The sequence below is a fragment of the Solanum stenotomum genome, chromosome 2 (assembly GCF_019186545.1).
Source record: "Solanum stenotomum isolate F172 chromosome 2, ASM1918654v1, whole genome shotgun sequence".
Lineage (NCBI taxonomy): Eukaryota > Viridiplantae > Streptophyta > Magnoliopsida > Solanales > Solanaceae > Solanum > Solanum stenotomum.
The window spans coordinates 25,994,986-26,022,939 of record NC_064283.1 but is presented as its reverse complement, the minus strand read 5'-3'; the positions used below and the strand labels follow the sequence as shown (position 1 = coordinate 26,022,939).

At 37.8% G+C, this 27,954-nt stretch overlaps 1 protein-coding gene across 2 annotated transcripts; it reads right to left on the bottom strand.

Annotated features, from left to right (window-relative positions):
• Positions 1-10: 10 nt before the first annotated feature.
• LOC125855020 (uncharacterized) lies at positions 11-27,725 on the bottom strand. 2 transcript variants are annotated; one of them, XM_049534653.1, is made up of 18 exons: positions 27,386-27,725; positions 20,408-20,595; positions 19,581-19,685; positions 19,426-19,497; positions 19,045-19,192; positions 18,515-18,597; positions 8,343-8,398; positions 6,668-6,804; positions 6,370-6,460; positions 5,972-6,037; positions 5,649-5,871; positions 5,436-5,537; positions 5,055-5,140; positions 4,844-4,966; positions 4,261-4,330; positions 4,069-4,160; positions 757-861; positions 11-672 (listed from the first exon to the last, which is right to left on the bottom strand). In XM_049534653.1, exons 1-18 carry the CDS (start codon positions 27,691-27,693, stop codon positions 559-561), a joined length of 2,169 nt encoding a protein of 722 aa, XP_049390610.1. In that variant the 5' UTR covers positions 27,694-27,725; the 3' UTR covers positions 11-558. The 2 variants fall into 2 exon arrangements, with proteins under 2 accessions (XP_049390610.1, XP_049390611.1); XM_049534654.1 differs by lacking the exons at positions 11-672; positions 757-861 and adding an exon at positions 3,452-3,544.
• Between the last annotated feature and the right edge of the window lie 229 nt (positions 27,726-27,954).

Below are 27,954 nucleotides of genomic sequence, written 5' to 3'. Positions count from 1 at the left end.
CTGGTATCACTTCTTTCTTTTTTTTCAAAAATTTCTTGAGCTACTCAAGCTATTATAAGAACTCGATCATTAAGAAACTTGTCCACACTTTCTCCAGTTTAAAGTTTTATAAAAGGAGGTTTCTAGTATTATATCTTCTTAACTAATTTAATGAGATTTATCTTTCATCTTCATTTTCACATGGTATCAAAGCCTAAAGAGAAGCAGAATTACTCAGTAGAGAGAAAATACATCCGGCATTGCACAACCCAAGGGAGGGAGTTCCAAATTCCTCTCCCTTAAGGCTTATTTTCCTGATTTAGCAATCTGTAATACACTTCCAAGAACAAACTCCATGTGTTCCATGAACTCTATGTTCTTTCTCAGATCATTAAATCTTGATGATACTATAACAATATGTTTCTCCACATATTCCCCAGAAGCATTGCCTATTTATCCCTCCAGAAAATTAGGTCATTTTGTTGCTTCTTTCTCTCCTATCATCAAAACTTTCCTACTTATGGCAAACAGGTATTGAACAACTCTATCATGACGAAGAGCATCCGGTGGTTGTATACCTCAGTCAAAATTATCAATTTTGACGGGGGTAACTTCATCAGCCACTTCAAAATGTCCCACCAAACGCGCAAAGAACACCATCTGTTGTTCAAGGGTGAATTTAATGTTTTCAGCCTGCATATGGCCAAAAAAAAAAATCAGCTAATTTCCTCCAAGGCTGACAGGTTATAAGTTATCCTCAAAGTCTGGAATACATACCTTACGGAAACCATGCTGCTCTCCTTCATATTCAACGAGTGCAACAGGCAACCCTTTTTCCTTCAACGCTTGGTAGATTTTGCGTGCTTGATCAGGTGAAACTACCTGTAAAAAGGGATGGAAAGCTCAATTCTACCAACAAGCAACAGCAATTAAAAACAGAGGTAGATTGCTTCATTTCTCCCATTTCCATTATCATGTTGTTTAAGGTAGAGGCCATAACAAACCATATGAAATTGACTTTAACTGTTTTAAAGATCCAAAAGTTATTCTAGCTAAATATCCAACACTATTGATGAGCAAGGAAAAAGACCATGCACTTCGGTGCAAGCTGCATTTATCAATTGAATGTATTTGCATCAAAACAATTTTCCAGAAAGATGGTGTACTTAGTCACAGGATGAACATGAATAGAAGGTTTAAGAACTTACTATTTCTGACAAGTTCAGCAGATCAACCTATTGCATAAAATACAAAAGGCATAACAAATAAACATGTCATTTAACTTGGCCTCATCTGGCACCTGCCCTCCAACTTTGGTGTGCACAAGTAGGCATTTAGACGTGTATAAAGTTGAACAAATAGACACACGTGCCTTACATGGCATACTATAAATCAGCTCGAGTGTATCTCACGCAAATTATCATGTAAGACGTGTGTGTCTACATGTTCAACTTTATACAAGTTTAAGTGTTTACTTGTGCACACCCAAAGTTTGAGGGCATAGATGCCAACTGAGGCCAAGTTAAGGACACGATTATGTATTATGCCAATACAAAAATATATCCAAAGAAAGAGGAAATATGAAAGAGTGAGCTTGCCAAAGACTAAAGGAGGTTGTCAAATATTTATGGGGAAGAGAGTTAAGGGAAAACATCAATGTAGACAATTCTTCTATAAAAGAATGACATGTGCACGAGATTATGAGGCAAACTCACATATGGTCACATAACTATCACCTGTTTTTACAAAAGTCACTTAACTATTTTTTCCAACACAAAAATCATCATACGTTTTGATACTAACTAAAAAGTCACAAAGCCAGAAAATGCAAAACTTTCCAATGCTAACTCTTTTATAAAAATCTAATAAATAAAATGAACCCAAAATCCAAACTCATATGAAGAAAGTAAATACCAAAAGAATAGAACCAAAAAATTTTGAGGGGGGTTGATCGAAGTTGTGAAGGATATGTACCCTAATGACGATCATAGGAATTGTGTTAGACATGTATCAAAATTTCAGACAAAAACATAAGCCAAGACTTTGAAAGACTAAATTTGGAATGGAACAAGAGCGAGTAATGAGCCTTGTTTAAGAGATTTATGGACGAATGCAAAAATGAGGATAAGGACCGTCACATCATATTATCATATATACATATATATAAAAATCAAAACCCTAGGCCCGCCTACGTGGCACCACCACAAACCAGGATTCCCTTTTAATTTATTTATTTCCAAAACTAGCCTTCCCCTTTCATGAAAAGTTGTGACTTTTATTAAAGGTTGTGACCTTTCCGAAGGATTGTAACTTTTCCAAAGAGTTGTGACATTTCCGATAAGGCACAATAAGCATTTGTTGACACTACTCATTGTTGTCTATAAATAGAGGGATTTCCTTCCATTTTAAAACAACGAAAATTTTGAACTTTTTCTTCTTCGTGTACTTTGCTCCTGTTGAGTGGTTCACTGACACAATTGTTTTAGTATTAATACACTGGTGAATAGAATTGTTAAATCCTGAGAGGATCTATTCTTTTAAACCTCGGGTACTAGAGGAGAATAATTTTCTTAAGGGGACATTGTGCATTTAGTGGGCTCGATTTTTTCCTTTCTGCTTCATTCTATTGTTACAGATCATGGTATTTTTTTTACAGTCATTAATTTATGCTTATGATATTAATTGTTGTTTTTGAGACATGTTTCAAACTTTGTTGTTATGTTTATGCAAAGTTATTGTTATAAGTATTTGTTAGTACAGATTAAAATAACACACGTTAATTGAGTATTCTTGCAAGTTTTCTCTACTGAAATTGTTGAAGGTACAAAAAAATCCTTAAAGATCTATACTACCATCTCTTGAAGACAAAATTCAAATTTGGTATGCCATTGTAAGGACATAAAGACCTTAAAAACTTTATCGCACCTTGATGTGCAAAGTGAACCAGGAAAAGAAAACAAGAATTAATAAACTTTTGACATGGGTTCAAAGATGTGCCAGATGACCTATAGAGGAATATGACTAGACTGGAGCCTCTTTTAATTCCAAATACATAGATAACTACACAATAAACTAATTGCTCATATTCATGAAGTATGGACAGATTCTCAAGTTTATTGCAAATTGTAAATACTTTTCTTGAAGTAATAAATGTGTTTCTCGACACTGCGATTGGAATAGAAGTGTAGTTTCAAATTGAACTTCATCACTCTTGTATGTTGATTTTTAAAAAACACCCAAACAAACTAAATAGTTTTGTGTAATATTTTTCCCTTTCAAGTATATATAATAAGTTGAATTGTTGTCCAATATGATACATTCTCCCTTTCATTTTCCATTTTAATAATTACTTATGATACATTTAAATGGGAAACTTTAAAATGATATATGTAAAGCAAAAGGTAGGGCTGAACTTTCTACACGTTAGAATTAGAATATTTGTTCACTTTTTCAGCCTTTTAAAATCTATTTATCCCTTCACCAACGATTATTTATTTATTAGAAAATTTAATATCTTAGGTTGATGTTCATTTGATTCCCCAAAAATATCAAATAGTAACAGTTCCTGGAAGCAAAAGGATAAATTATAAAATCAAATTAAAGATGATTGATTGAAGAATAAATGATAAGATATTATAATTATCATTTTTCTTTACATTATTAATGTTCGTTACTACGTAATCTTGTATGTAAGATAATATAGTGTTTTAGTTTTAATGACTGATAGGTTTTAAGTATTAGTTTATAAATTCTGTGATATTAAATTCCGGCGCGAGGCGCACGTAATTTTACTAGTTCTTTTGATATTTTACTTTCTTCATATGGGTTTGATTTTTGGATTTTGGGTCAAGTCAGGTCAAAGCTTTAACTGAATTTCAATTTGTATTTTTTTTTTAAAAAGTAAAAAGCAGTTCGCATTGGAAAGTTTAGCATTTTCGGGCTATGTGACTTTTTAGTTAGTATCTTTAAGTTTAATGACTTGTGTTAGAAAAGATAGTTAAGTGACTTTTGTGAAAACAAGAAATAGTTATATAACCAGATGTAAAATACCCGAAGATTATGACATTAAAAGGGACATGTTGTGCTTGCCTTGTCCTCCAATCCTTGAAATAAAATAATGGGGCAGGAAAAGTGGTCTACAAAATTGATAGGCGACCTCTCAAAATATGCCTTCTCGTCCCCTGCAATTATTCAAAAGGCCTCAACACATACTGATAAACATCAATCAGCAGAAAGACTTAAAGCAAATAGATTGTTAACATTAATTGATTAGATAATTACCAACTAGATTGTCAGTATAGTGAGATTCGAACTTGTGAGTTTCTGCTCTCAGCAATTGCAGATCACCAATCTGTTCAATGAAAGAAGATGGCATAAAGCATTGAAACTAAAAATTGGTTGATAAATGATACATAAGAAGCTTTGAGTAAACTTATGAACCAAACTGATGCTGTTCTACATTAAAGATGATCATCTAAGATAACAGAATGCCCATATATATAGGCACCAGCCTTAACTACAAAATTTTCTATCATATATTATTTTTTTGATGACCGTGGTGCCTAGCCTAGCTTGTGCACACCTCGACTAATTCTAGGGGATACCTGCCACCTTTCACCAACAACGGGTACCATATCACTATGTCCACCAATTCTATAACAAATGGAAAGAAATCACCCAGTGTTTTTGTCAAAACTAGAACCTGAGACCTCATGGTGCTCAACCCACTTCATTGACCACTAGGTCACACCCTTGGGTGTATTTTCCATATTTTTATGATCAGTTTCTGGTTGCACACGCGAGATCAGGTAGGATATGGAAATGCAATATTACTTATCACAAACAAATTTCATGATTCACTCACACCATACAAGGAAGCTCCAGCCTTGAAAACATCTTTAAATGCAAGTGCAGCTAATGTTGTATAACCACCAGCTGAACTCCCTGTAATACAAAGTCTTTCACCGTCAACCCTTCCACTGTCAACCTGGATGAACAGACTAATTTACCATGACTTACAAAATTATTAGCAGCATTAAAGGAATATATGAGTAAACTCAATTTTTTGATATTACCAAAAATTTGGCACAATTGCAGCAGTCGTTAACATCCACAATTCCCCAACTTCCCAATAGCCTTTCTCTATATTCTCTGCCATAACCTTCATATGAGCCAAAAACAAAATGATGTTAACAAACTTAACAGCAGCTAACTAATCTACCACTGTGCCATACGCCATCTTGATTCCTTTATCGCCTCTGCTTTTTCTACCAATATAAAGTACTTTCGTACATTTCCTTTTTATAAATATCAGAGGTTCTGACAATCAGTCAATAAATGCAGGAAATGATGTTCCCTCAAAAAACTTAAACTCTCAAAATAGTCCCCTAATCAAGAAACAATATAGAAAGAATAACAAGCCAACAATGGAAGGAATAAAAAGGCCATGTGTGTACCAGTGCTTCCACCATAATTCACATCCACATAGGCCCAACCACGACTGGTCCAATATTGAATGCTAAGATTTAAACATCCCCGTGCTTCAGCTGTAGGACCTCCTGGATCATCATAAACTATACATTAACATCTCATACAGAAACCAATTAGTCCAGCATTTTAACTAAGAAAATAAGACAGGAAGAAGCAGTTCTAATGAAGGAAACAATAACCATGACTTCGCAAGAGCAATGGAGGTGTTTCTCCATGACTAGCTTGAAAGTCGGTGTTTGTTGGTGGATAAAAGTATGCATATGCACATTGACCGGGCACATCTGTTGGGAACTTTATCAACTCTGGCCGACTGTAATAGGAGTTATACATCTCACTAACAGATGACGACGACCACATAATCTTGAAATCAATTACTTTTGTTCTCTGATCATCCAAAGTAACCTGCAGAAATAACAGAAAAAATGCTAAAAGAATGATCTAGAATAGTTTTATAAGTACTGTTTTCAAAATTTCAAGCAACTAGAAAGTTTGTCTAAAGAACCTTAGCTATTGACGATGGATGAACAGAAGATGCTCCTTCAACATACAAGCTATGAACCCCAGAAGTCTGTTTAGGTGATAAGGTATTTATCAAGACCAGCACAATGATAAAAACTCATAAAGGACACTAAGAGCCTGTTTGGATTGGCTTAAAAGTTGGTCAAATCTACTTTTAAGTCATTTTTAGCTTTTGAGAGTGTTTGACAAAGTTAAAAATAACTAAAAATAAGTTAAAAATTACTTTAAAAAAGTTAAAAACCAAAAGTAGGAGTTTACCTACTTTTTATTTTGACTTAAAAGTCATTTAAGTTTGACTTTAAAAAGTTAATTTTTGAAAGCTGCTTTTTTCAGCCAATCCAAACGGGCTCTTAAGTACAGCTTGTGCTACCAAGAACTTACTATGTTGTTTATATCTGTGAAAGGAATATCAAGTACTGATATTTTGCCTAGGTTAACATCCAAAACTCCAAGATATGACTTCCCATTCTCCCTGCACATATTTTTCAATTTAGATTAGATGAACTACATCAATTTTCCTCCCAGAATGATTCCCTTCCCCTGAGCGAGAGGAAGAGGAAAGTGAGAAACCAGATAAAGAACTTCTTTGTTACCAAAACAATCAGAATAAAAGCACTATGATTTCAAATATCATGATACACACAAAAATATTAAATAGCAAACTACTTATCAGCTTGACCTGTAACTGCAGGCAATTAAAGTATCTTGGTCATGGTTCTTAAGAAAGTCATAAGACTTCATCCCAAATACCCATAAGGGTCTTGTAAACTCAGCATCGAGGGAGTAAACTGGTACCACCTCGTTAGAAGACTCTACCTGTCAACAATAAATAAAACAGGCCAATCAAGTTTACACTGTCTCACTTAATGTATGAGTTCAGTGCCAGCAACAATAACAAGTGTTACTGGTAGATATTTCATTATTTTTCCACATAGATGCTGAATCTTTGATGCATATTCCAGGCCCAATATCCAGCACCATAAATAACACGAAAAATGGAAGTCTGCTTGTGCAGAAACTGAAATAAGCACAAAAGCTTGTTTTTCTTTTTCACTTTCCCTCTGTACCTCATTACTGGGTCAGGGGAAGGGGCCGTGGCAGAACTTCAGATTAGCTTTTTGGTATATAGTATCCATAAAGTTGGAATATGGTTAGCGTGGGAAGGGTAAGGTAAATTCTCTCTTTTATTTTGCAAAAGTTCATGTAAAAGTTAAATGTTTTGCATTTTCCATCCAAATAGTGTTTCAGCGGAGGACTGAAAGTGTAATGCTTATGTGCAGAGGAGTTGTTTGGCCATGAGAATTATTCACATTTATTCTGGAATACTTTTTCACTTTATTTCAAAATCAGTGTTAAGTTATAAAATTTCCAAATCCAACTTGGAGCTGGATTCTAAATTAGGAAAAGTGCTCCAAACCTATATTCCAAGTTCCAACTCCATCTCTATAAATTCCAAACAAAATGTTCTCTTCCCTTCTTTGCAAAAAGTACAACCAAATCCATCTTCAATTTTTTTGATAACCGAGAAATCCGTCTGTGACCCGCCCTTTGGACCAATCACAGCCTTCTAAACTCGGTGGATAATGGGCCCGCCCCTCTACCCTTCTCCACTTAAATACCAGGCTTCGCTTTGCATGGTGTGGGGCTTGAACCTGCGACCTAAGCCACAAATCCTCCACCTTTTGCCACTTGAGCTAGGCCTTGGGGGCCAAATCCATCTTCAATTTCAACTTGATAAATTCCAAATAAAGTGAAAAATATTTGAAATAAATGGTCAAACGCTTAATAAGGTAGTGTCTGTTAAACACTAAATAATACGACTAAGTTAGAGTTGGAGGCCACTATAGCAATAATTTTTTTCATATTCTTATAATTGCAGTATCTAGCGAATTGAAATTTTTAAGCCTTGACTCCAAAATATCAGAGTTTTAACCACTTCATTTCTTATTAATGCAACTTCACATCTTCTATAACAAGAATGTGGTTAATAAAGGGCCAGACTGAAGGTTCCCCATAGTTGTAATGCAATAGAATTTAAGCTAATGCAACATCTACCAAGTATCCACAACTTTAAGTCTTAAGCAAGTCAAAAACACAAGGGTCAAATTCGTAAAGAGCAAAAGAACGCAAGTTTAGGCTAGAACTCAAAGAAGATGAGATGGTTATTAAGAAAACTTTTAATCAACTAGATGCAATCATACCCTAGAAGAGAAGTTCAAGTTAAGCCAGTAGGCAATACAGAAGATAGACATAAGAAGTTCAAGTTTAGACATTAGGCACGATAAAAGATTATACAACAGATGGCAGAGATTTAATCAGTATGACACTATTACATCACACGGATGAGGACTTACCCATTTGTAGATATTCCAAAACCCACTTTTCCTGTCAGTTACAAAGTACAGCTCCCCTGCACCCGAAAAGAATAGCAAATAAATGCAAGGAACAAGAGAAATCAGTCTTGGCATATTGAAAGTATAGAGCTAATCATGAAACAAGATCTAACATGATCAAATTACAACACAGGATATAGAATCTTACAGTTGAATACTAAGGCATATATTCCAAGCCTACCCATCCAGGTCCCACTATTTTCAAAATATCGGATCTAAGTTTTCCTGCATACCAGAGCACTGAAATGCTGGGAATCCTTATTTGATTTTTTTGAAAGTTTTCCTTCCTTGGATTAGTACTGGGAAGCATATATAAGAGAGTCAACGAGGGTTCATGCTGTATTCGGCACCAACCGAGAAGTCTGGGCTAACTGTCTCATGAGCAACCAAGGGCATCCAATTCCAATAATGACCACCTTCACTATGATTATTGTGGAAAGCCAAAACATACAAAGGACACATACTTAAAACTACATGGTATTACTAGAAACTCTTATCCTTTGAGTGATAATAAAAGTACAACTCCTTTTGCGACTATACATGATGTATAAAGTCCTACTCAAACAATTTCTTTGCCTGGTACTTGATGGTTTGTTACTTAAATTGACTGTTGCACTAGGATGAATTAGGTGTATATTTGTTAGAGGCCAAATTTGAGGTTTTTTCGTGCTTTTAGTCCTTTCATAAGATGATTTGTACTTAATTAGTGGCTAAGATAAAAATCTGGCGAACTGATTATGGCATAGAGTACTTGATTAAGGATTTGGTGCTTATCTGGAGTTCAATGAGATAATCCATCAACCTAGGTGTCCCTATACTAGTGCACAAAACGTGGTTGCTGAAAAGGAAAAATAGGCATTTGTTAGAAGTGGCAAGATCTCTAATGTTAAGCATGAATCTACCAAAAACCTATTGGGGGTGTCATTCTAGTTGTTATCTTATCAATAGAATGCCACTTAAAACCCTCAATTTTCAAATTTCTCTAGAAACTTGAAAGGGTGCGAATAAATATATTGTTCCTATGGAGGTGTTTGGCCGTGTGTACTATGTTCACACCATGATCTAGGGAACTTGATAATAGAGTCCTTGAGTTTGTCTTTACTAGGTATTCTCCTACATATATATAAAAGATACACATGCTATTGATAATATTTCTCACATGGTATCAGAGCATTGGTGAGAAATTTTAAGTCATCGTGTCAAATTCCGGCAACGACGGTTGGGACTGATTTGTGTCATCTTTCGTTCTGAAGGTGTTGTGCGAAAGACAACACCATCACGAGGCTCGGGAAGCTCAGGCGACCGGACCCCAATCAGATCCACCGAAAAACAACCCCCCACGCGCCGGTCGGAGGTGGAAACTTTTCGGCGAGATCTGTTCACGCGCCGGCGCGTGACTGCTGCTCCGGTCATCTTTTTTTGAGATGTTTTCTTCTGTTGAGGTCGCCCAGTATTTCCGACCAGATTCCATTCAGTTTTCTCTAGATCCGATCACCGGAATTAGGGTTCCGGTGATTTTCAGGCAGTTTCCGGCGAGTTCCCGGTGAAATCAGATTTTTTCAGGCCAATGTGGGTAGATTCCGGCAGTTTCCAGCTCTTTTCAAGTCAAATTTCGAAAAATGTCTTTCGGATGTGATGTTTTTGGCTCCAAAAATACGGGGATCGGAAGTTCAAGCCTTACAATCACTTCAGAACCATTAATGGGAAGTTTAAACTATTTAGCTTGGGCTTCTTTAGTTGCGTTGTGGTGCAAAGGTCAAGGTATTCACGATCACTTAACAAACAATGCTTGGGTTGAAGATGAAAAGACAAAGTCTAGTGACGAAGGTGCAAAAGCCAAAGCACAATGGGAGAAAGTGGATGCCCAATTATGTAGTCTCCTTTGGCACTCTATTGATCTAAGTTGATGCCCTTGTTTCGCCCATCCCAGACATGTTATTTAGTTTGGGAAAAGGCACGTGCTTTATACACTAATGACATATCTCGATTCTATGATGTGATATCTCGGATGACCAACTTAAAGAAACAAGAATCCGATATGTCTACTTACTTGGGACAAGTACAGGCAGTCATGGAGGAATTTGAAACATTGATGCCTATCACTACAAACGTGGAAAAGCAACAAGAGCAAAGGCATACATTGTTTCTAGTTCTTACACTTGCTGGACTTTCTACTGACCATAACTCTGTGCGTGACCAGATTCTAGCCAGTCCTACAGTTCCCTCAATTGATGAATTATTCTCTCGTCTGCTTCGTCTTGCTGCACCTTCCAGTCACAAAGTGGATGACTCCTCTATTCTTGCATCTCAAACCACAGAAAAGCGTACATACCAGTCTATGGAGAATCGGCGAGGGGGAGGGCGTTTGGGAAAACCTCGATCCAAGTGTAGTCATTGTCATAAACCTGGACACACTCGTGATATATGTTATATTTTGCATGGTCCACCACCCAGTTATGATCCTATTGTTCTTAAGGAATATAATGAGTTCCTTCGAAATCGTGCAAGTAAACAGACATCTCCACCAGTAGCATATGGTGCTCAACCTAATCAACCATCCAATAATGCTCATATTGCTCAGACAGAATATGATGAGTTCCTTCAGTATCGTGCAAATAAACAAACGTCTCCACAAGTAGTTTCGGTTGCACAACCTGATGTTTCTGTTGCGGGTAATTCTTTTGCTTGTGTGTCACAGTCTAGTACTCTTGGATCATGGGTCATGGACTCAGGGGCTTCTGATCATATCTCGGGTAATAAATCACTTTTGTCCGATATTGTTTATTCACAATCTCTTCCTGCTATTACTTTAGCTAATGGGATCCAAACAAAACCAAAAGGGGTTGGAAAAGCCAAACCCTTATCTTCTGTCACCCTAGACTCTGTTCTTTATGTCTCTGGTTCTCCTTTTAATCTAGCATCTGTTAGTCGTTTGACGAAGGCTCTACATTGTAGCATAACCTTTTTTGATGACTTTTTTCTCATGCAGGACCGCAGTACGGGACAGACGATTGGAACAGGACATGAATCACAAGGCCTTTACTACCTTGCCTCTCCAAATTCCTTGAAAGCATGCTCCGTTACAGATTCCCCAGATCTAATTCACAAACGTTTGGGACATCCGAGTCTATCCAAACTGCAAAAGATGGTGTCTAGTTTGTCTAGTTTATCCAAATTAGATTGTGAGTCGTGTCAACTTGGGAAACACACTCGTGCTACATTTTCACGTAGTACTGAGGGTCGTTCAGAGTCTATTTTTTCATTAGTTCATTCAAATATTTGGGGTCCTAGTAGAGTCAATTCCACCTTAGGATTTCGTTATTTTGTTAGTTTCATTGATGACTATTCAAGATGTACTTGGATTTTCTTAATGAAAGATCGTTCTGAGTTATTTTCTATATTTAAAAGTTTTTTTGCTGAAATAAAAAATCAATTTGGTGTTTCTATTCGTACTTTTCGTAGTGATAATGCCTTAGAATACTTATCCTCCCAATTTCAGGAGTTTATGACTCACCAAGGCATTATTCACCAGACTACTTGTCCATACACCCCTTAACAAAACGGTGTAGCAGAAAGGAAAAATAGGCATCTTATTGAGACTGCTCGTACTCTTCTCCTTGAATCCCATGTTCCGCTGCGTTTTTGGGGAGATGTAGTTCTTACGTCTTGTTATTTAATAAATAGAATGCCCTCATCTTCTCTTCAGAATCAGGTTCCACATTCCATACTGTTTCCTGAGTCACATCTCTATCCTATCCCCCCTCGTGTCTTTGGGAGCACATGCTTTGTTCATAACTTAGCCCCAGGGAAAGATAAATTAGCCCCTCGTGCCCTCAAATGTGTCTTTCTTGGTTACTCTCGAGTTCAAAAAGGGTATCGTTGTTATTCACATGATCTTCATCGTTACCTTATGTCCGCTGATGTTACATTCTTTGATTCTCAGCCTTATTATACGTCTTCTGATCATCCTGATGTTTCTATGGTCTTACCCATACCTCAGGTTTTACCTGTACCAACTTTTGAGGAATCTGCGATTACTTCTACATCTCCAGATGTAGTGCCACCACTCCTAACTTATCATCGTCGTCCGCGACCAGCACTAGTACCAGATGATTCATGTCTTGCGCCAGACCCTGCTCGTACTGCGGACTTGCCTCCTCCTAGCCAACCACTTGCACTTCAAAAAGGTATACGATCCCCTCGAAATACTAACCCTCATTATACCTTCTTGAGTTATCATCGTCTATCATCACCCCATTATGCCTTTGTATCATCTTTGTCTTCTATTTCCATTCCTAAGACTACAGGTGAAGCACTTTCTCATTCTGGATGGAGGCAGGCTATGGTTGATGAGATGTCGCTTTGCATAAGAGTGGTACTTGGGAGCTTGTCTCTCTTCCTGCAGGTAAATCTACTGTTGGTTGTCGTTGGGTTTATGCAGTCAAAATTGGTCCAGACGGTCAGGTTGATCGGCTTAAGGCTCGCCTTGTTGCCAAAGGGTATACTCAGATATTTGGGCTAGATTATAGCGACACTTTCGCCCCTGTCGCTAAAATAGCATCTGTCCGTCTTTTTCTATCTATGGCTGCAGTTCGTCATTGGCCTCTTCATCAGTTGGACATTAAGAATGCTTTTTTGCATGGTGATCTTGAGGAGGAAGTCTATATGGAGCAACCACCTGGTTTTGTTGCTCAGGGGGAGTCTAGTAGCCTTGTATGTCGATTGCGTAGGTCACTCTATGGTCTGAAGCAGTCTCCTAGAGCTTGGTTTGGGAAGTTCAGCACAGTTATTCAACAATTTGGCATGACTCGTAGTGGAGCTGATCACTCTGTGTTTTATCGGCATTCTGCACCAAATCAGTGTATCTATTTGGTTGTGTACGTTGATGATATTGTTATCACTGGTAATGATCAAGATGGTATCATCAAATTGAAGCAACATCTCTTTAAGCACTTCCAGACTAAAGACCTTGGCAGATTGAAGTATTTTCTAGGTATTGAGGTTGCTCAGTCTAGATCAGGTATTGTTATTTCTCAACGCAAGTATGCCTTAGACATTCTTGAGGAGACGGGAATGATGGGATGTAGACCTATTGACACTCCTATGGATCCGAATGTTAAACTCCTTCCAGGACAGGGGGAGCCACTTAGTAATCCTGAAAGGTATAGACGACTCGTTGGAAAATTGAATTATCTCACAGTAACTAGACCTGACATCTCTTTTCCTGTGAGTGTTGTAAGTCAGTTTATGACTTCCCCTTGTAATAGTCATTAGGAAGCAGTTGTTCGTATCTTGCGATATATAAAGTCAGCTCCTGGTAAAGGACTACTCTATGAGGATCAAGGCCATGAGCATATCACTGGATATACAGATGCTGATTGGGCAGGATCACCCTCTGATAGACGTTCGACATCCGGATATTGTGTTTTAGTAGGAGGTAATTTGGTGTCGTGGAAGAGTAAGAAACAAAGTGTGGTTGCTCGATCTAGTGCAGAATCAGAATATCGAGCAATGGCAGTAGCAACTTGTGAGCTAGTTTGGATCAAACAGTTGCTGGGAGAACTAAAATTTGGCGAAGTTGATCAGATGGAACTTGTGTGTGACAATCAAGCAGCTCTTCATATTGCATCAAATCCAGTGTTTCATGAAAGGACTAAGCACATTGAGATTGACTATCACTTTGTCAGAGAAAAGATACTCTCAGGAGATATTGTTACGAAATTTGTGAAGTCAAATGATCAGCTTGCAGATATCTTCACCAAGTCCCTCACAAGTCCTCGTATTAATTACATCTGTAACAAGCTAGGTACATATGATTTGTATGCACCGGCTTGAGGGGGAGTGTTAGAATAGAAATATGTACATATACTCCTACTTAGAATAGGAAGAAGAATAGGAATAGGAATCCTAGTTAGAAAAGGATTTCAATGTATTGTCTATAAATAGGGTCTCAATGTAACAATTTAAACAATAATTCAATAATATTCTTTTCCTATATTTCTCACAAGTATTACATTGTCACCTCTTTAGGGGGAGAGCAATAGAGTTCTCCTTATTTCCATTATTGAAACCAATACCCGGGGAAGTGAAATTGGAGAAAGAATTCAAGGGGAGACTATTGGGCATTTGAGTAGACCTAATTTGATAACGTGCACAAGGAGAAACAGTGCAGAAAAAGAAATCATGCAATTTGCCGAAGTTAAATCCTCTTCCACTTGTGAGTTATCTGCATTCCCTAATGAATTAGATTTGCCAATTTCTCATAGAAAAAGAGTCAAATCTTGCACCAAATATCCTTTATCTAATCTTCTCCTATAATTCTCTGTCTCCCTCCTATAGATCCCTTGGCATTTTCTATTTCTTTTATGTCTATTTTCTAGAATTGTAGGGAAGCTTTGGAAATCCTAAATGGAAGCAGGCTATAATTGAAAAACTTAAGGCCTTGTCAAAAAATGAGACTTGGGAACATGTCACCTTACCACGTGACAATGAGTTGGTTGGATATGAATAGGTTTATACCGTTAAGACAAAGTTGATAGTTTGATTGAAAGATTCAAAGCAAGATTGACGGCAAAGGGATTGACTCAGACTTACGGAGTGGATTATCAAGAGACATTTGTCCATGTTGCTAAAGTGAACACCATTAGAATTCTTTTGTGCTGTGTAGCTAAGCTTGATTGGGACTTGCAACAATTTAGAGAAAAATGCATTTCTTCATGGAAACTTAAAAAAAGAGGTGTATATATAGATCCCTATAGAAAGTTTCACTGTGTACTTGGTGTGTATTGGGTAATGCCAAGGACTACTAAGGACGTATTATACAGCTGGGAGGAGATAGGAAGAAGAGGTTCTGGTGAAGATTGGTGGGAGTTAATCCCAACTTGCATCTGGTGGACTCTGTGGAAAGAAAGAAATGCAAGATGCTTTGAGGATAAGAGAAATGAACACCCAGAAGATTAGAATGAATTGCCTTAGCCTTTTGTATTTTTGGTGTAAGCAAAATATGGTGGGGAATATAGAACTTTTTGTTGATTTCATAGGAAATTTGTGATCTCCCATAGGATAGTTTTGACATGCTCTGATGAGATTGTAAGTGACCTATGCTCTGTTTGATGATGAGCCTATTGTGAATACACAATTACCTTTATCTCAAAAAAATTATAAAGATCCCTATTGGATTTGATACTGAACTAAGTCAAGGTAAGGTGTACAGATTGCAGAAAACTTTATACGGTCTTATGCAATTCCCTAGAGCTGGTTTGATAGATCTTGCAAAGCAACGATCTTTTTTGGCTACCAACAAACCAATGTTGACCATACCCTCTTCGTGACAACAAAAGAGTAAACTCACTCTTCTCATAGTTTATGTTAATGACCTAATAGGAGATGAGAAAGAGGAGATAATTCGGTCGAAAAGTTGTTGGCACAAGAATTGGAAATCAATGATCCAGGAAAATTACATTTATTGGGAATTGAAGTTTCTATGTCAAAAAGAGGGTTCTATCCCTCAAAAGGAAGTAAATTCTAGATTGCCAAGAGACTGGTATGATAGGTTGCTAACCAGCAAATTTGCCCATCGAAAGTAATCGCAAGTTTCAAACAGGAGTCGGAGAACAAGTTGATAAGGAGAGATATTAGAGATTGATTGGAAGAATTATTGCTCACACACACTAGACTAGGGGTGTGCATTCGGTTTTTCGGTTTGGTTTTACACTATTCGGTTTGGATTTTCGGTTTTTGATTTTGTAAAAGTGTAACCCAATCCGATCCAAAATAAATTTGATTTGGTTTGGTTTTCCTCTATTCGGTTCAGCTTTTTTTGGTTTGGTTATTCGGTTATGTCAATAATTAAGAACATATATAGCCAAAGTAATAACATTTAATCCCTTAAATATTCTTTCTAATATAAATCATAAGTAAACCTTAAAACACAATACTTATAAGTACACCTATTATAGATGTAATTCAAACATAAAATATAAACGTAATCATCGTGAAAGGCAATAACCAAAAAGGGACAAAAGTGGTTAACTCCAATTTAATTCTAAAACTAAATATATATATATATATATATAAAATTCGGTTTTTCAGTTTTTATTTTTTAAAATCCGAAACCAAATCAAAAAACCAAACAAAGTAATTTATTAATCCAAAACCAATCCAAATAATAATTCGGTTTGATTTGGTTTGGTTATTCGGTTTAATCCGAATAGTGCACACCCCTACACTAGACCAATATAAACTATTCAGTCAACCTGATGAGTCAGTTTATGCATGACCACAAAATATCACTATATCATCAGCATACTGTAAATGGCATACCTCCATTGTCACCCTACTGTCTTCTATCTCAAAACCTTTAACCCACCTATTCTGCAATGTTATCCTCATCATGCTATTAAATCCTTCCATTGCTAGTATAAACAGGAAAGGAGACAAGGGGTCACCTTGCCTAAGGCCCCTTTCAGAAGCAAAACACCCACAGCTTCTAGTTTCTCCATTCACCAGAAAAGAGAACCTATCAGTTTAAATGCAAAATTCTATCCATTTCAACCATTTCTCAGCCCATTTGTCTAAGAATATTCAGCAAGAATTTCAAGTTGACATGATCATAAGTTTTTTCTATGTCTAGCTTGCACATGACACCTGCTTTTGCACCTTTAAGTTTAGAGTCCATAAATCATCGGCAATTAGAGTTGCATCCATGATCTGCCTCCCTCTTATAAATGTCATCTTATGCTTGTTAACCAAATTGTTAACTACCTTGTTAAGTCTTTCAGCTAGTAACTTTGCCACAATCTTGTACATTCCACCTATGAAACTTGTAGGTCTACAGATTTTCAATTCTGAAGCTCCTAACTTTTTCTGGAATCAAAGTTATGATGGTTGCATTGAAGCTTTTCTCAAACTTCTGATTTTCATGAATGTATTGGAGTGTCTTCAAAATGTCCTCTTTCATGAGCTAGAAAAAAGGACATATGAAATCCATCAAGCCCAGGTGCCTTCTCCATTGCAGACAATTTATTGCTTCCTAGGATTTTTGCCTCATCAAATTGTCCATGTAAACCCTCTTGTCCTTTGACAGAGATCTCTGTAACTTCATGTAGCACTAATTCTGGACTTCACTCTTCTGTCTCCATGTTAAGGTTCTTGTACAAATTCTGAATAGCTTCTTTGATCCCCTCAAGATTTGTCACCTCAACACCCTCCCACACCTTCAGGTTATCTATGGAATATGCCCTTTTATGAGCAGTAGATATCCTACGGAAATATTTTTTTATTTTTGTCTCCTTGTTTCAACAATTGTATCCTTGATTTTTGTTTCCATACTATCTCCTCGTTTCTTGCTACATCTTCAAACTCCATAGCTGAATTTGACTTCCTACATTATCTCATCATTTGTGAGACTTTGTTCTTGGATAACCTCCAAGTTTGTCAATTGGTTGACAATGTCTTCCTTTCTCTGTTTCCAGTTGCCCTGTTATAACTGTACTTCACAGAGTAAACAAAAGAAATTGTTCCAACTCAGTGCAGTCATTGGCTTACTTTGCTCTCTCAAGCTAAAATACAAGCTTATTCTAAGTGCTCATCTACAGCAAAAAGAATAGTGGCTCAATTATCAAACTGCTGAAATGCTTTTTGCAGGCAGATTAGAAATACCATAGAATACTAGCTCTGAATGTAAGTGGATCAAGAATACACTCCATATCTTCTACGACATTTCATAGAGAAATGAGGCAAATCGAAGAGATAGTTACAGGCTAAATAACATTTCCAGATTGTACAAGAAATCAACAGCCAGTCCAGTGTTTGCTGAAGAAGAACTTAGTCCAAATTGCAGAGTGTACATAACAGGCACCTCCCAAATGGTTGTCTCTTTGTTTTGCAATGAGAAGTTATGCTTCAGTTCCAAGAGTTGACACGTAATATCTTCCACAACAAAAGGCCTGACCTTTCGAACCCCATTTTCAGATATAAAGATCTTGAATTCCAATTTATGCTACCAAAAGCCAATAATATTCACTAAAGCACAGGACTAATTTTTAATATTTCTCTACCGAGACTAATCCTAGAAAAAGAGAAGAACAATTAAAGTTTATACGATGCACATGTTGGCATTTAGTCAAGAGTACCTTGAGAAGACCATAGGGGTTCAGTAGGAGATTCCACAAGAGTAGGATCACCACCAGCAACACAAATGCGGTTTTGCACATCCCTAGGGGAAAGACAAAGAACGGCAAAGAGCAAATCAACAAGTAGATGGTTATGTTCCTCATATACCAGGACTCATAATTTAATTATTTATTTGGAAAGTGGTGATAACTTATGCAGGCCTAAACAAAATGTGATCTCTCGGTGGATGTGCCTCCTCTTGTTGGTAGGAGCGTAAGTGTGTCTTATAGTTGCACATGTCTGTGTGTTTGAGACTGTGCGCACATGTGGGAGAGAGGGAGGGAGGGAGGGAGGGAGAGGGAGGGAGAGAGAGAGAGGGAGAGGGAGAGGGAGAGGGAGAGCGAGGGGGAGGGGGAGGGAGAGGGGGAGGGCAAGGGCGAGGGCGAGGGGGGGAGGGGGAGGGGGGGAGGGAGGGAGGGAGAGGGAGAGGGAGAGAAAGAGAGGGAGAGCGAGAGAGAGAGAGACAGAGAGAGATTTATTATGGCCGTACCCATTTTCTGATATATAACCAACCCAAAGCTCTGATCTGTCCCATGGCATATTTGGGTGACCCCATTCAATCCATGCCATACGGTCCCCTTTGGGGTCAATCCGAGGAGAAGCATAAAAGTCATTGCCCCCAACTAACAGCCTTGGTTCTGCATTTATGTGCCAAACAAGCAAAAAAAAAAATTAAGATCAGAAATTCACTCATTGTACAGTCCACCAAATATTGCTTAGGAAGGGGAGGGGCAATACAAAAACAATTGAATAGCCCTTCATAATGTACAAACATTTTTTGACAGTTTTCTAGCCCATCACCGAGAAACAGATGTAAAACCAAAGAAAATTCACATTGAATCATGGTAAACCAATACTGATAGATTCTCACCTTGATCGCTGTTACTGCTCAGATCGATAGACACAATTGTGGTAATCGCATTTATACCACTTTCACGTTGATCTACAGAAGGAGCAAGGAATAGGATAAAATTTCTCAGAGAATCAAGCTAAAATTTTGAAGGATAATGAATATAGAGAACTTACCTTCTCTCACTGTCACATAACGGTTAAAGCGAGAGTCAAACACTCCATCAGCATAGCATACGCTTCGTCCGCCATAATCTGGAGTGAGGGGCAACGGAGCAGAATCTAGTACCAAAATAACAAGGATCAATTGGAAAGAAACATCTCAAAAATATTGATAATAAATATGATGAAACAACAACAACAACATACCGGGTGTAATCCCATGGGTGGGGCCATGGGGTCTGGGGAGGGTAGAATGTACGCGACCTTACCCCAACCTTACAAGGTAGGGAGGCTGCTTACGAAAAGAACTCTCAGCTCAAGTAACACATATCAAAGCAGTTTAAAGTTTTTTGAAAAATTTACAGAAGTAAAGCAGACATAGAAAATAATAGAGAAATCATCACATGGCATTCAGATAAAGGAACAGCAACAACAAAATAATGCCATAACCAACGCAAAGAAACAATAGGCTGCAATATAAATCGAAGGACAAGAAACTACGAGACTAGTACTAATGCTATTGGTATGCAAATAGTATATGATGAACTATATGCTAAAATGAAAGAGCTTCAAACTTCCAAAATTAATATGAACCAACTTGCTACCTGCGAGACAGTTTCTTTTTTCTTTTCTGGTTATTTCAAATCAACAATAACCATAAAAACGGACAGATCAAATATGGCACATTTGTAAACGAGCGGCTGCTAATAAACCCAAATATGTACATAAACAAAATTGTCTCTCCATCGAAGCTTATATTAAATATACTACAAAATAGTAAAACTGGAAGCAATTATATTCAACTGCATTCAATGACATAGAAAACAAAGGAAAATGAAGACCTATGGACGAAATGGACTGTTTATAAAGTCTCTGATCCTTGTAATTAGAGAAGATCAAAATGTCTCCTTGTATACAAAAATCACCACCACCATACTCCTGAGCCAACGTCCTCACAGCAAAATCTTTAGGAGTTACATCTATAGGGTCTTCCCCTGGTTTCCCTGGTTCCTTCACAATAACCGCTCGTCTGAATCCATAACAATAAAAAAAACTCAAACTTCACACAGAATCCACAAAAATATATCACAAACTTTATGGGTTTTGGGGCATACACACGAAGACAGTAAACATGAGTTTACATGCAAACTATGATAGTGGAACAATCAAAAATTCAAACTTTACATGAAATCCAGAAGGAGAATATCACAATCTTTATGGGTTTTGGGGTTTACACATGACGACAGTAAACATGTGTTTCAAATGCAACTTATGAAGGCATATGAATAAGCTTTCAAACTCAACATAAAACCTCCTCAAGAAAATATCGAAATGTCTATGTGTTTTTGGATTTAAGAGCGAAGACAGGAAACATGAGTTTCAAATGCAAATCAAGAATGCATAACAATAAATATTCAAACACAACAGTAAAATCCATGAGAAAATTTTACAATCTTTTTGGTTTGAACACAAATCCATAATCACGAGTTTCATAGGCAAACTAACTTTTTTTTTATGACCGTGGTGTCCGGGCCAGCTTTCGTGCAACTCAACTAATTCCATGGGATACCTGTCACCTCCCACCAACAACGGTACCAGGTAACGTTGTCCACCAAGGCTAGGACAGAAGGTAAGAATAACCTAGTGTTTTTTTGTCTCCGTAGAGTTCTAAACCTGAGACCTCAGGATTCTCAACCACTTCATTGACCACTAGGTCTAGGTGACACCCTTAGGTGCAAAAACTAATTTTTTTTTGGTTTAACCATCAATTTACATAACCCACTGGTCTGATTAATCTGTATTCATGATTGGTCCATTAAAGGGGAAGCATGTGCCACTCCTCACCCATGATTACTCCATTCCCAAGGCTCGAATTGCTCGAACCCCAGACCCAGACCTCTGATTAAGGGTGGAGGAATCTCCTCTATGGCTCTATCTCACCATACCTCTTGGTGGAGATAGTGTGGTGTTCATAGGCAAATTAGGAATGCATATTGATGAGATTACAATTAGTTTCAATTAGTTTGTAATTAGTTTAATTCATCACATTTAGCTTTAGAGTTCATAGAATTAGTTGAGTTCACAAAATCAGTTGGTTAAGTTTGTTATTGTGTCAGATCAAGTTGGTTAGTTGAACAATGTGTATATATATACACAATACCCTGTTTTGTTTATTTTCAGTTTTTGATTCTCAATAATATCTTTCCACTTTCTCTCTCTCTGAATATTTTCTCGTGAGCTTCAAACCTCCATCAATGGAGGAAGCCTGATGTTTTCCAGCCTATGATGTTGATTTTGTCATGGTATCAAAGCACAGGGGATGATTCCTACTTTCCGCATCCACATTGTTTCGTGAGTATTGCGTATCCTTCGATTCTCAGTTCGATTTCACGACTATGATTTAGGGATTTTGTGATTTTTTGTTCCCCTGCTATTTGTTCTTCTTTCTCGTTTCCTTCTTACTTCGCACTTCTCGGATTGTTCCCAATTACTCTCCAATCTTCATCCATGGGAGATGCAACTGATGTTCCTGCTCAATTGGATTTCGGTAGTCCACTCTACTTGCATCCTTCTGAGAATGCAGGTTCAACATTATTACCAGCTGTTTTTGACGGAACTGGGTACAGATCTTGGAGACGAGCTGTTCTCAGGGCCCTATCTGTTAAAAGTAAGACTGGTTTCATCACTGGCAAAGTTGTTAAGCCGGCTTCTACAGATCCTTCTTTCATGCAGTGGGAGTGGTGTGATGATATGGTGACTTCATGGATCCTTAATTCCCTATCACCTGATCTGCGCGACAGTTTACAGTATGTTAACAATGCCAAGGAACTCTGGGATGAACTGGAAGACAGATATGACCAGACTAATGGTTGTAAACTCTATCAGTTGAAAAAGGAGATCAATGATCTTGTACAAGGGACCTTGGATGTCACTGGTTATTACACGAAGATGAAGAAATTATGGGAGGAAATGAGCACTCTTGATGTTCACTCTCAATGTAGCTGTGTGTGTGTTTGTGGTGGTAAAGCCAAAATGCACCAAGCTGAACAGGATAGGAGACTGGTGCATTTTTTGATGGGCTTGAATGAAATGTACACTGTTGTGAGAGGAAGCATTCTCATGATGTCTACATTGCCTAGCATGGCACAAGCTTTTGCCATATTATCACAAGAGGAAAGACAAAGGGAAGTCAGGCCTCACAATCACTCTGTTTTGGAATCCCTCTGTTTCATCTAATGTTGCTGCAGGATCCAAAGGTTTTAGGACCAGCTACACCTCCTCAAAAGGAGGTGCTAGCAGCTCCAATCCCAACACCAACACTGTTTTCAGAGGCAACTCTAGCACTAGTAACAGATCAAATTTATTTTGTCACTTTTGCAAACGTACTGGACATACCAAGGATAGGTGCTACAAACTTCATGGTTACCCATCCAATTCTAGACCTTCCAAAGGAAGAAGCTCAGGGTCTGCAGCAAATATGTACAGTTCTGAGGAAGACATGAACCGAAATGAGGTACCTGATGAGTCAAGGAAGCAAATGCCAGTGAATCTGTCCAAAGGTCAATATGAGCAGCTACTCAACCTCCTAGGATCTCTGTAGGCTGGAAATGGGACTGATGGCTCAGGAGATATGCTTAGTGGAGCAGTGAACCTAGCAGGTATATTGGCTTGTTATTCTTCAATTACTGAGATAGGTAATTTATCATGTAAATGTGCTAGATTAGCTGCTAATTCTTGGATCATAGATTCAGGAGCATCACATCACATGACTTACACCAAAAATGCCCTCACTAACCTTAGGACACTACCTTATCCCTCCTTGATCACCTTACCAAATGGATACAAGTCAAAGTAACTGAAATTGGTGATGTTTGTTTGAGTTCAACTTTAACTCTGTACAAAGTTTGAATCCTAGTTTCAAATTCAACTTAATTTCAGTTCATTGTTTGGCACTCCAGCTCAAAGGAACAGTCAGTTTTGACAGCTTTTCTTATCTATTGTAGGGCCCTTCTCTGAAGAGCCATCTGGCACTTGGTAGAGCTAGGAATGGACTGTACTTTTTCTGTCCAAAATGCCACAGTTGTGGACCAACTTCTGGTGGTTTATCTCATGTCATTTGTTGTTCTACTGATTGTTTTTCCAATTACCAGCATGTTCCTTCTTCAGTTCAAAATAAGCAAGTCTTAACTGGGACTGAATGTCAAACTTCAGCACCATCCAATGTAAAATGTTCTCATGTTTCCAATAAAGAAGTTTGTACTGTTGGTTTTCCTTCAAGGTTTGTTAATAGTTTTCCTTCTTTTGCTGTTAATTCTGTTCATACTCATGCTCAAGGTAGTGAATTCTTGTGGCATACTAGACTAGGACATGTGCCTTTTGTAAAGATGAGAGGTATCTCTACCATACCAATACATTTTTCAAACAAACTGCCTTTTACTTGTGCCATATGCCCTATGGCTAGACAAACCAGAATGCCCTTACCTGACAGCCCTACCACAACCACCAAGGTATTTGAACTACTTCACATTGACCTATGGGGACCATATCATGTGCCCACTTATGATGGTTATCATTACTTCCTCACTATGGTAGATGATCATAGCAGGTCTACTTGGACACAATTACTTAGGTGTAAAAGCAATGCATTACAAACTGTAAAAGCCTTTGTAACTCTCATAGAAACTCAATTCCAAACTGAACTTAAAGCCATCAGATCTGATAATGGCTTGGAGTTCACAAATGCAGAAGCAACTTGTTTTTTCCAAGAAAAAGGCATCATACACCAAAAATCCTGCCCTTATACACTTCAACAGAATGGTGTAGTAGAAAGGAAACATAAATATCTTCTTGAAACAGCAAGGGCACTCCTGTTCCAATCAAAATTACCTGTAAGATATTGGGGAGAATGTGTCCTCACTGCTACATATCTCATCAATAGACTGCCCACAAAGTTGTTACATAACAAATCCCCACATGAGTTACTGTATCAAAAAAGGGCAACCTATTCCCACCTTAGAAGCTTTGGATGCCTTTGTTTTCCAACCACCTTGAAAAGCCACAAGGATAAATTTGAACCAAGAACCACACCACACATTTTTGTTGGATATCCCTACAATACAAAAGGTTACAAGGTCCTAGACTTGGCTACCAAAAGAATTCATGTATCCAGGGATGTTCTTTTTCATGAAACTATTTTTCCTTTTGTTACTGCTCCTGTCAATTCAAGTTTTAATTTTGTCATAAATTTACTTGTCCATCATTCTGATAAATTGCCCAGTGTACCTGGTACAAATAATACTTTTGTTCATGATGAAGTGTTGAATTCTCATGCATCACTAAGAGTTACTCATGATCATGTGTCCACTAATAATAATGATACTGAAACTACATTGAATCCATGTACACAGCCTGAAATTGCTCCCACACTCTCACATAGTGCTGCTCCACAAGAACCTAGAAGGACAACCAGGTCCATTCACACCCCACCTACCTAAAAGAATACAACTACACCTTGCCTAAACTGCATCCTTCCACTTCTAACACTGATACCTATCCTCCACTACATTCCCTCACCTCATTTATGTCTAATCGTGACTATGTCTGTTTAACCTCCCTATGTCCCAAGAGTCAGCAGCTAGTTCATACCATTTCACATGACAGTGAACCTTCCTCTTATGAAGAAGCAATCCTAAACCCAGCATGGCAAATGGCAATGACACAAGAATTTGATGCTTTGTATGCAAATGACACATGGGAACTGGTCCCTTTGCCTAAAGGCAAGCATGCCATTGGGTGCAGATGGGTGTATAAAACTAAATACAAGGCAGATGGAAGTATAGAGAGATTCAAGGCAAGATTGGTAGTGAAAGGGTACACACAGCAGGTTGGCATAGACTACAATGAGACCTTTTCACCTGTAGTGAAAATGACTACTGTAAGGACTCTTATTTCCTTAGTTGTTAAGAAAGGTTGGGACTTGTATCAGTTAGATGTTAATAATGCCTTCCTTCATGGTGACTTGAATGAGGAGGTCTTCATGACATTGCCACAAGGACTTGCAATAGATGGTAAAGGCATGGTCTGCAGATTGAAGAAGTCATTGTATGGGTTGAAACAAGCTAGCAGGCAGTGGTATGACAAATTAGCTAGCAGCCTCTGCTCAAAGGGGTACACTCATTCAAACAGTGACTTTTCACTGTTTTATAAGAAGAAAGGGTGCTCACTAGTATTTGTTGCTGTATATGTTGACGATATCATCTTGACTAGGACTGACTTTGAGGAAATTGCCTCTTTGAAGGCTTTCTTGTATGATCAGTTTAGAATAAAGGACTTGGGGAAACTACATTATTTTCTGGGATTGGAAATACTATATAGACCTGATGGTGTCCTCATTTCACAAAGAAAGTTTACTCTTGACCTCCTGAAGGAGTTCGATTTACTTGACTGCAAGACCACTACTTCACCACTTGATCCTGTTGAAAAACTAAAAGCCACAGAAGGCACGTTATTATTGGATCCTACTCACTATCGAAAGTTGGTCGGCAAGCTCAATTTTCTCTCCAACACAAGAATGGATATAGCATATAGTGTCCAGCACCTCAGCCAGTTCATGCAGTCACCCAGAGAACCTCATTTGAAGGCTACTTACCATGTCCTAAGATATCTCAAACAAGATCCTACTTTAGGAGTTTTTGTTTCCACTAAACCTGACCTCACTGTCAATGCTTTTTGTGATTCTGATTGGGCTACTTGTCCTGATTCAAGGAAGTCAGTTAGTGGTTACCTGGTCCTCATGGGTGATAGTCCCATTAGTTGGAAGTCCAAGAAACAAGCCACAGTCTCTTTATCTTCTGCAGAAGCTGAGTACAAAGCTGTGAGACAAGTAGTGGGTGAATTGGTATGGCTTGAAAGGTTGCTTGATGAGATGACAGTGCAATGTTCCTTGTCTATACCTGTTTTCTGTGATAGTCAGGCAGCAGTCCACATAGCTAAGAACCCAGTTTTTCATGAGAGAACTAAGCACATAGAGGTCGACTGTCACTTTGTCAGAACCAAGCTCCAACAAGGCCTGATCACACTTCGACACATTCCTACAGGCTCTCAATTGGCAAATGTTTTCACCAAAGCCTTAACTGGTGTTAAGCATGCTACACTTTTGGGCAAGTTGTCTGTGTTTAGCTCACCTCCAACTTGAGGGGGGGTGATGAGATTACAATTAGTTTCAATTAGTTTGTAATTAGTTTAATTCATCACATTTAGCTTTAGAGTTCATAGAATTAGTTGAGTTCACAAAATCAGTTGGTTAAGTTTGTTATTGTGTCAGATCAAGTTGGTTAGTTGAACAATGTGTATATATATACAATACCCTGTATTGTTTATTTTCAGTTTTTGATTCTCAATAATATCTTTCCACTTTCTCTCTCTCTGAATATTTTCTCGTGAGCTTCAAATCTCCATCAATGGAGGAAGCCTGATGTTTTCCAGCCTATGCTGTTGATTTTGTCACATATGAATCAGAAAATCAAACTAAACATAATCCTCAAAAAATATCACAATCATTATGAGCTTTGGGGTTTAAACACTAAGACAGTAAACACAGCTTTCATAGGAAAATTATGAATACACAAGATATCAAAACGCAAATTATAAAAAACAAACAAAGAAACATCACAATATTTATGGGGTTTGGGGTTTAAATATGAAGTTAGTAAACATGATTTCATATGAATGCACAAGAATTAATAATTTAAACTTTTAGATAAAACCCACTAAAGGATATGACAATGATTAGGGGTTTTGAGGCTTCATATGTACTGTACCCGGACTCTGTAGGTCGAGATTCTAGCCAGAAAAGATGACCAAGTGAATCAACCGAAAAGCCACCGAGGCGTTTAGTGGATCCAGAAACGATATCAGCGGTGATGGGAGACTTCCAAGAACCATAGGGTGCTATGTGTTTCTTGACATTGGGATTTGTAGAAGACATTCTGATGGGAAGAGAGAGTTTTCTGGTGAGTAGCTTTGTTGAAGGAGTAATGTGAATGAGCGAAGATGAGAATGATGATACTAATACAGAGTAGCAGAAAGCATAGTGACGAGGGAGAGTGGCAATGCCTGAAAAACCCATTCACTGACCCTTGAGCAGGCCCGAATCTACATGGACTATTCTTTTGCCTCTATTCACAGATTTTTCAAGAAAGGTATATTTTGTCAAATTAACTTTATTTTCGAATTTTCAATTTGATTACTATTACTAGTTTATTTAGTTATTTAATACTATGGATATTGTAAGGGGCAATTTTGATTTGCTTAAATCATATATTTATATAAAAGAGAACTTTAGGCCCGCCTATGTGGCGTCATCACAAATCAAAATTCTCTTTTAACT

Excerpts from the sequence above, each read along its gene's own strand:
- LOC125855020 (XM_049534653.1), bottom strand. The coding sequence starts at position 27,693 with ATGGGTTTTTCAGGCATTGCCACTCTCCCTCGTCACTATGCTTTCTGC. Across the intron at positions 19,193-19,425 it reads GAGCAGTAACAGCGATCAAG|AACCAAGGCTGTTAGTTGGG; the intron begins GTGAGAATCTAT and ends ACATAAATGCAG. Across the intron at positions 5,538-5,648 it reads ATTGCTCTTGCGAAGTCATG|GAGGTCCTACAGCTGAAGCA; the intron begins GTTATTGTTTCC and ends ATGATGATCCAG.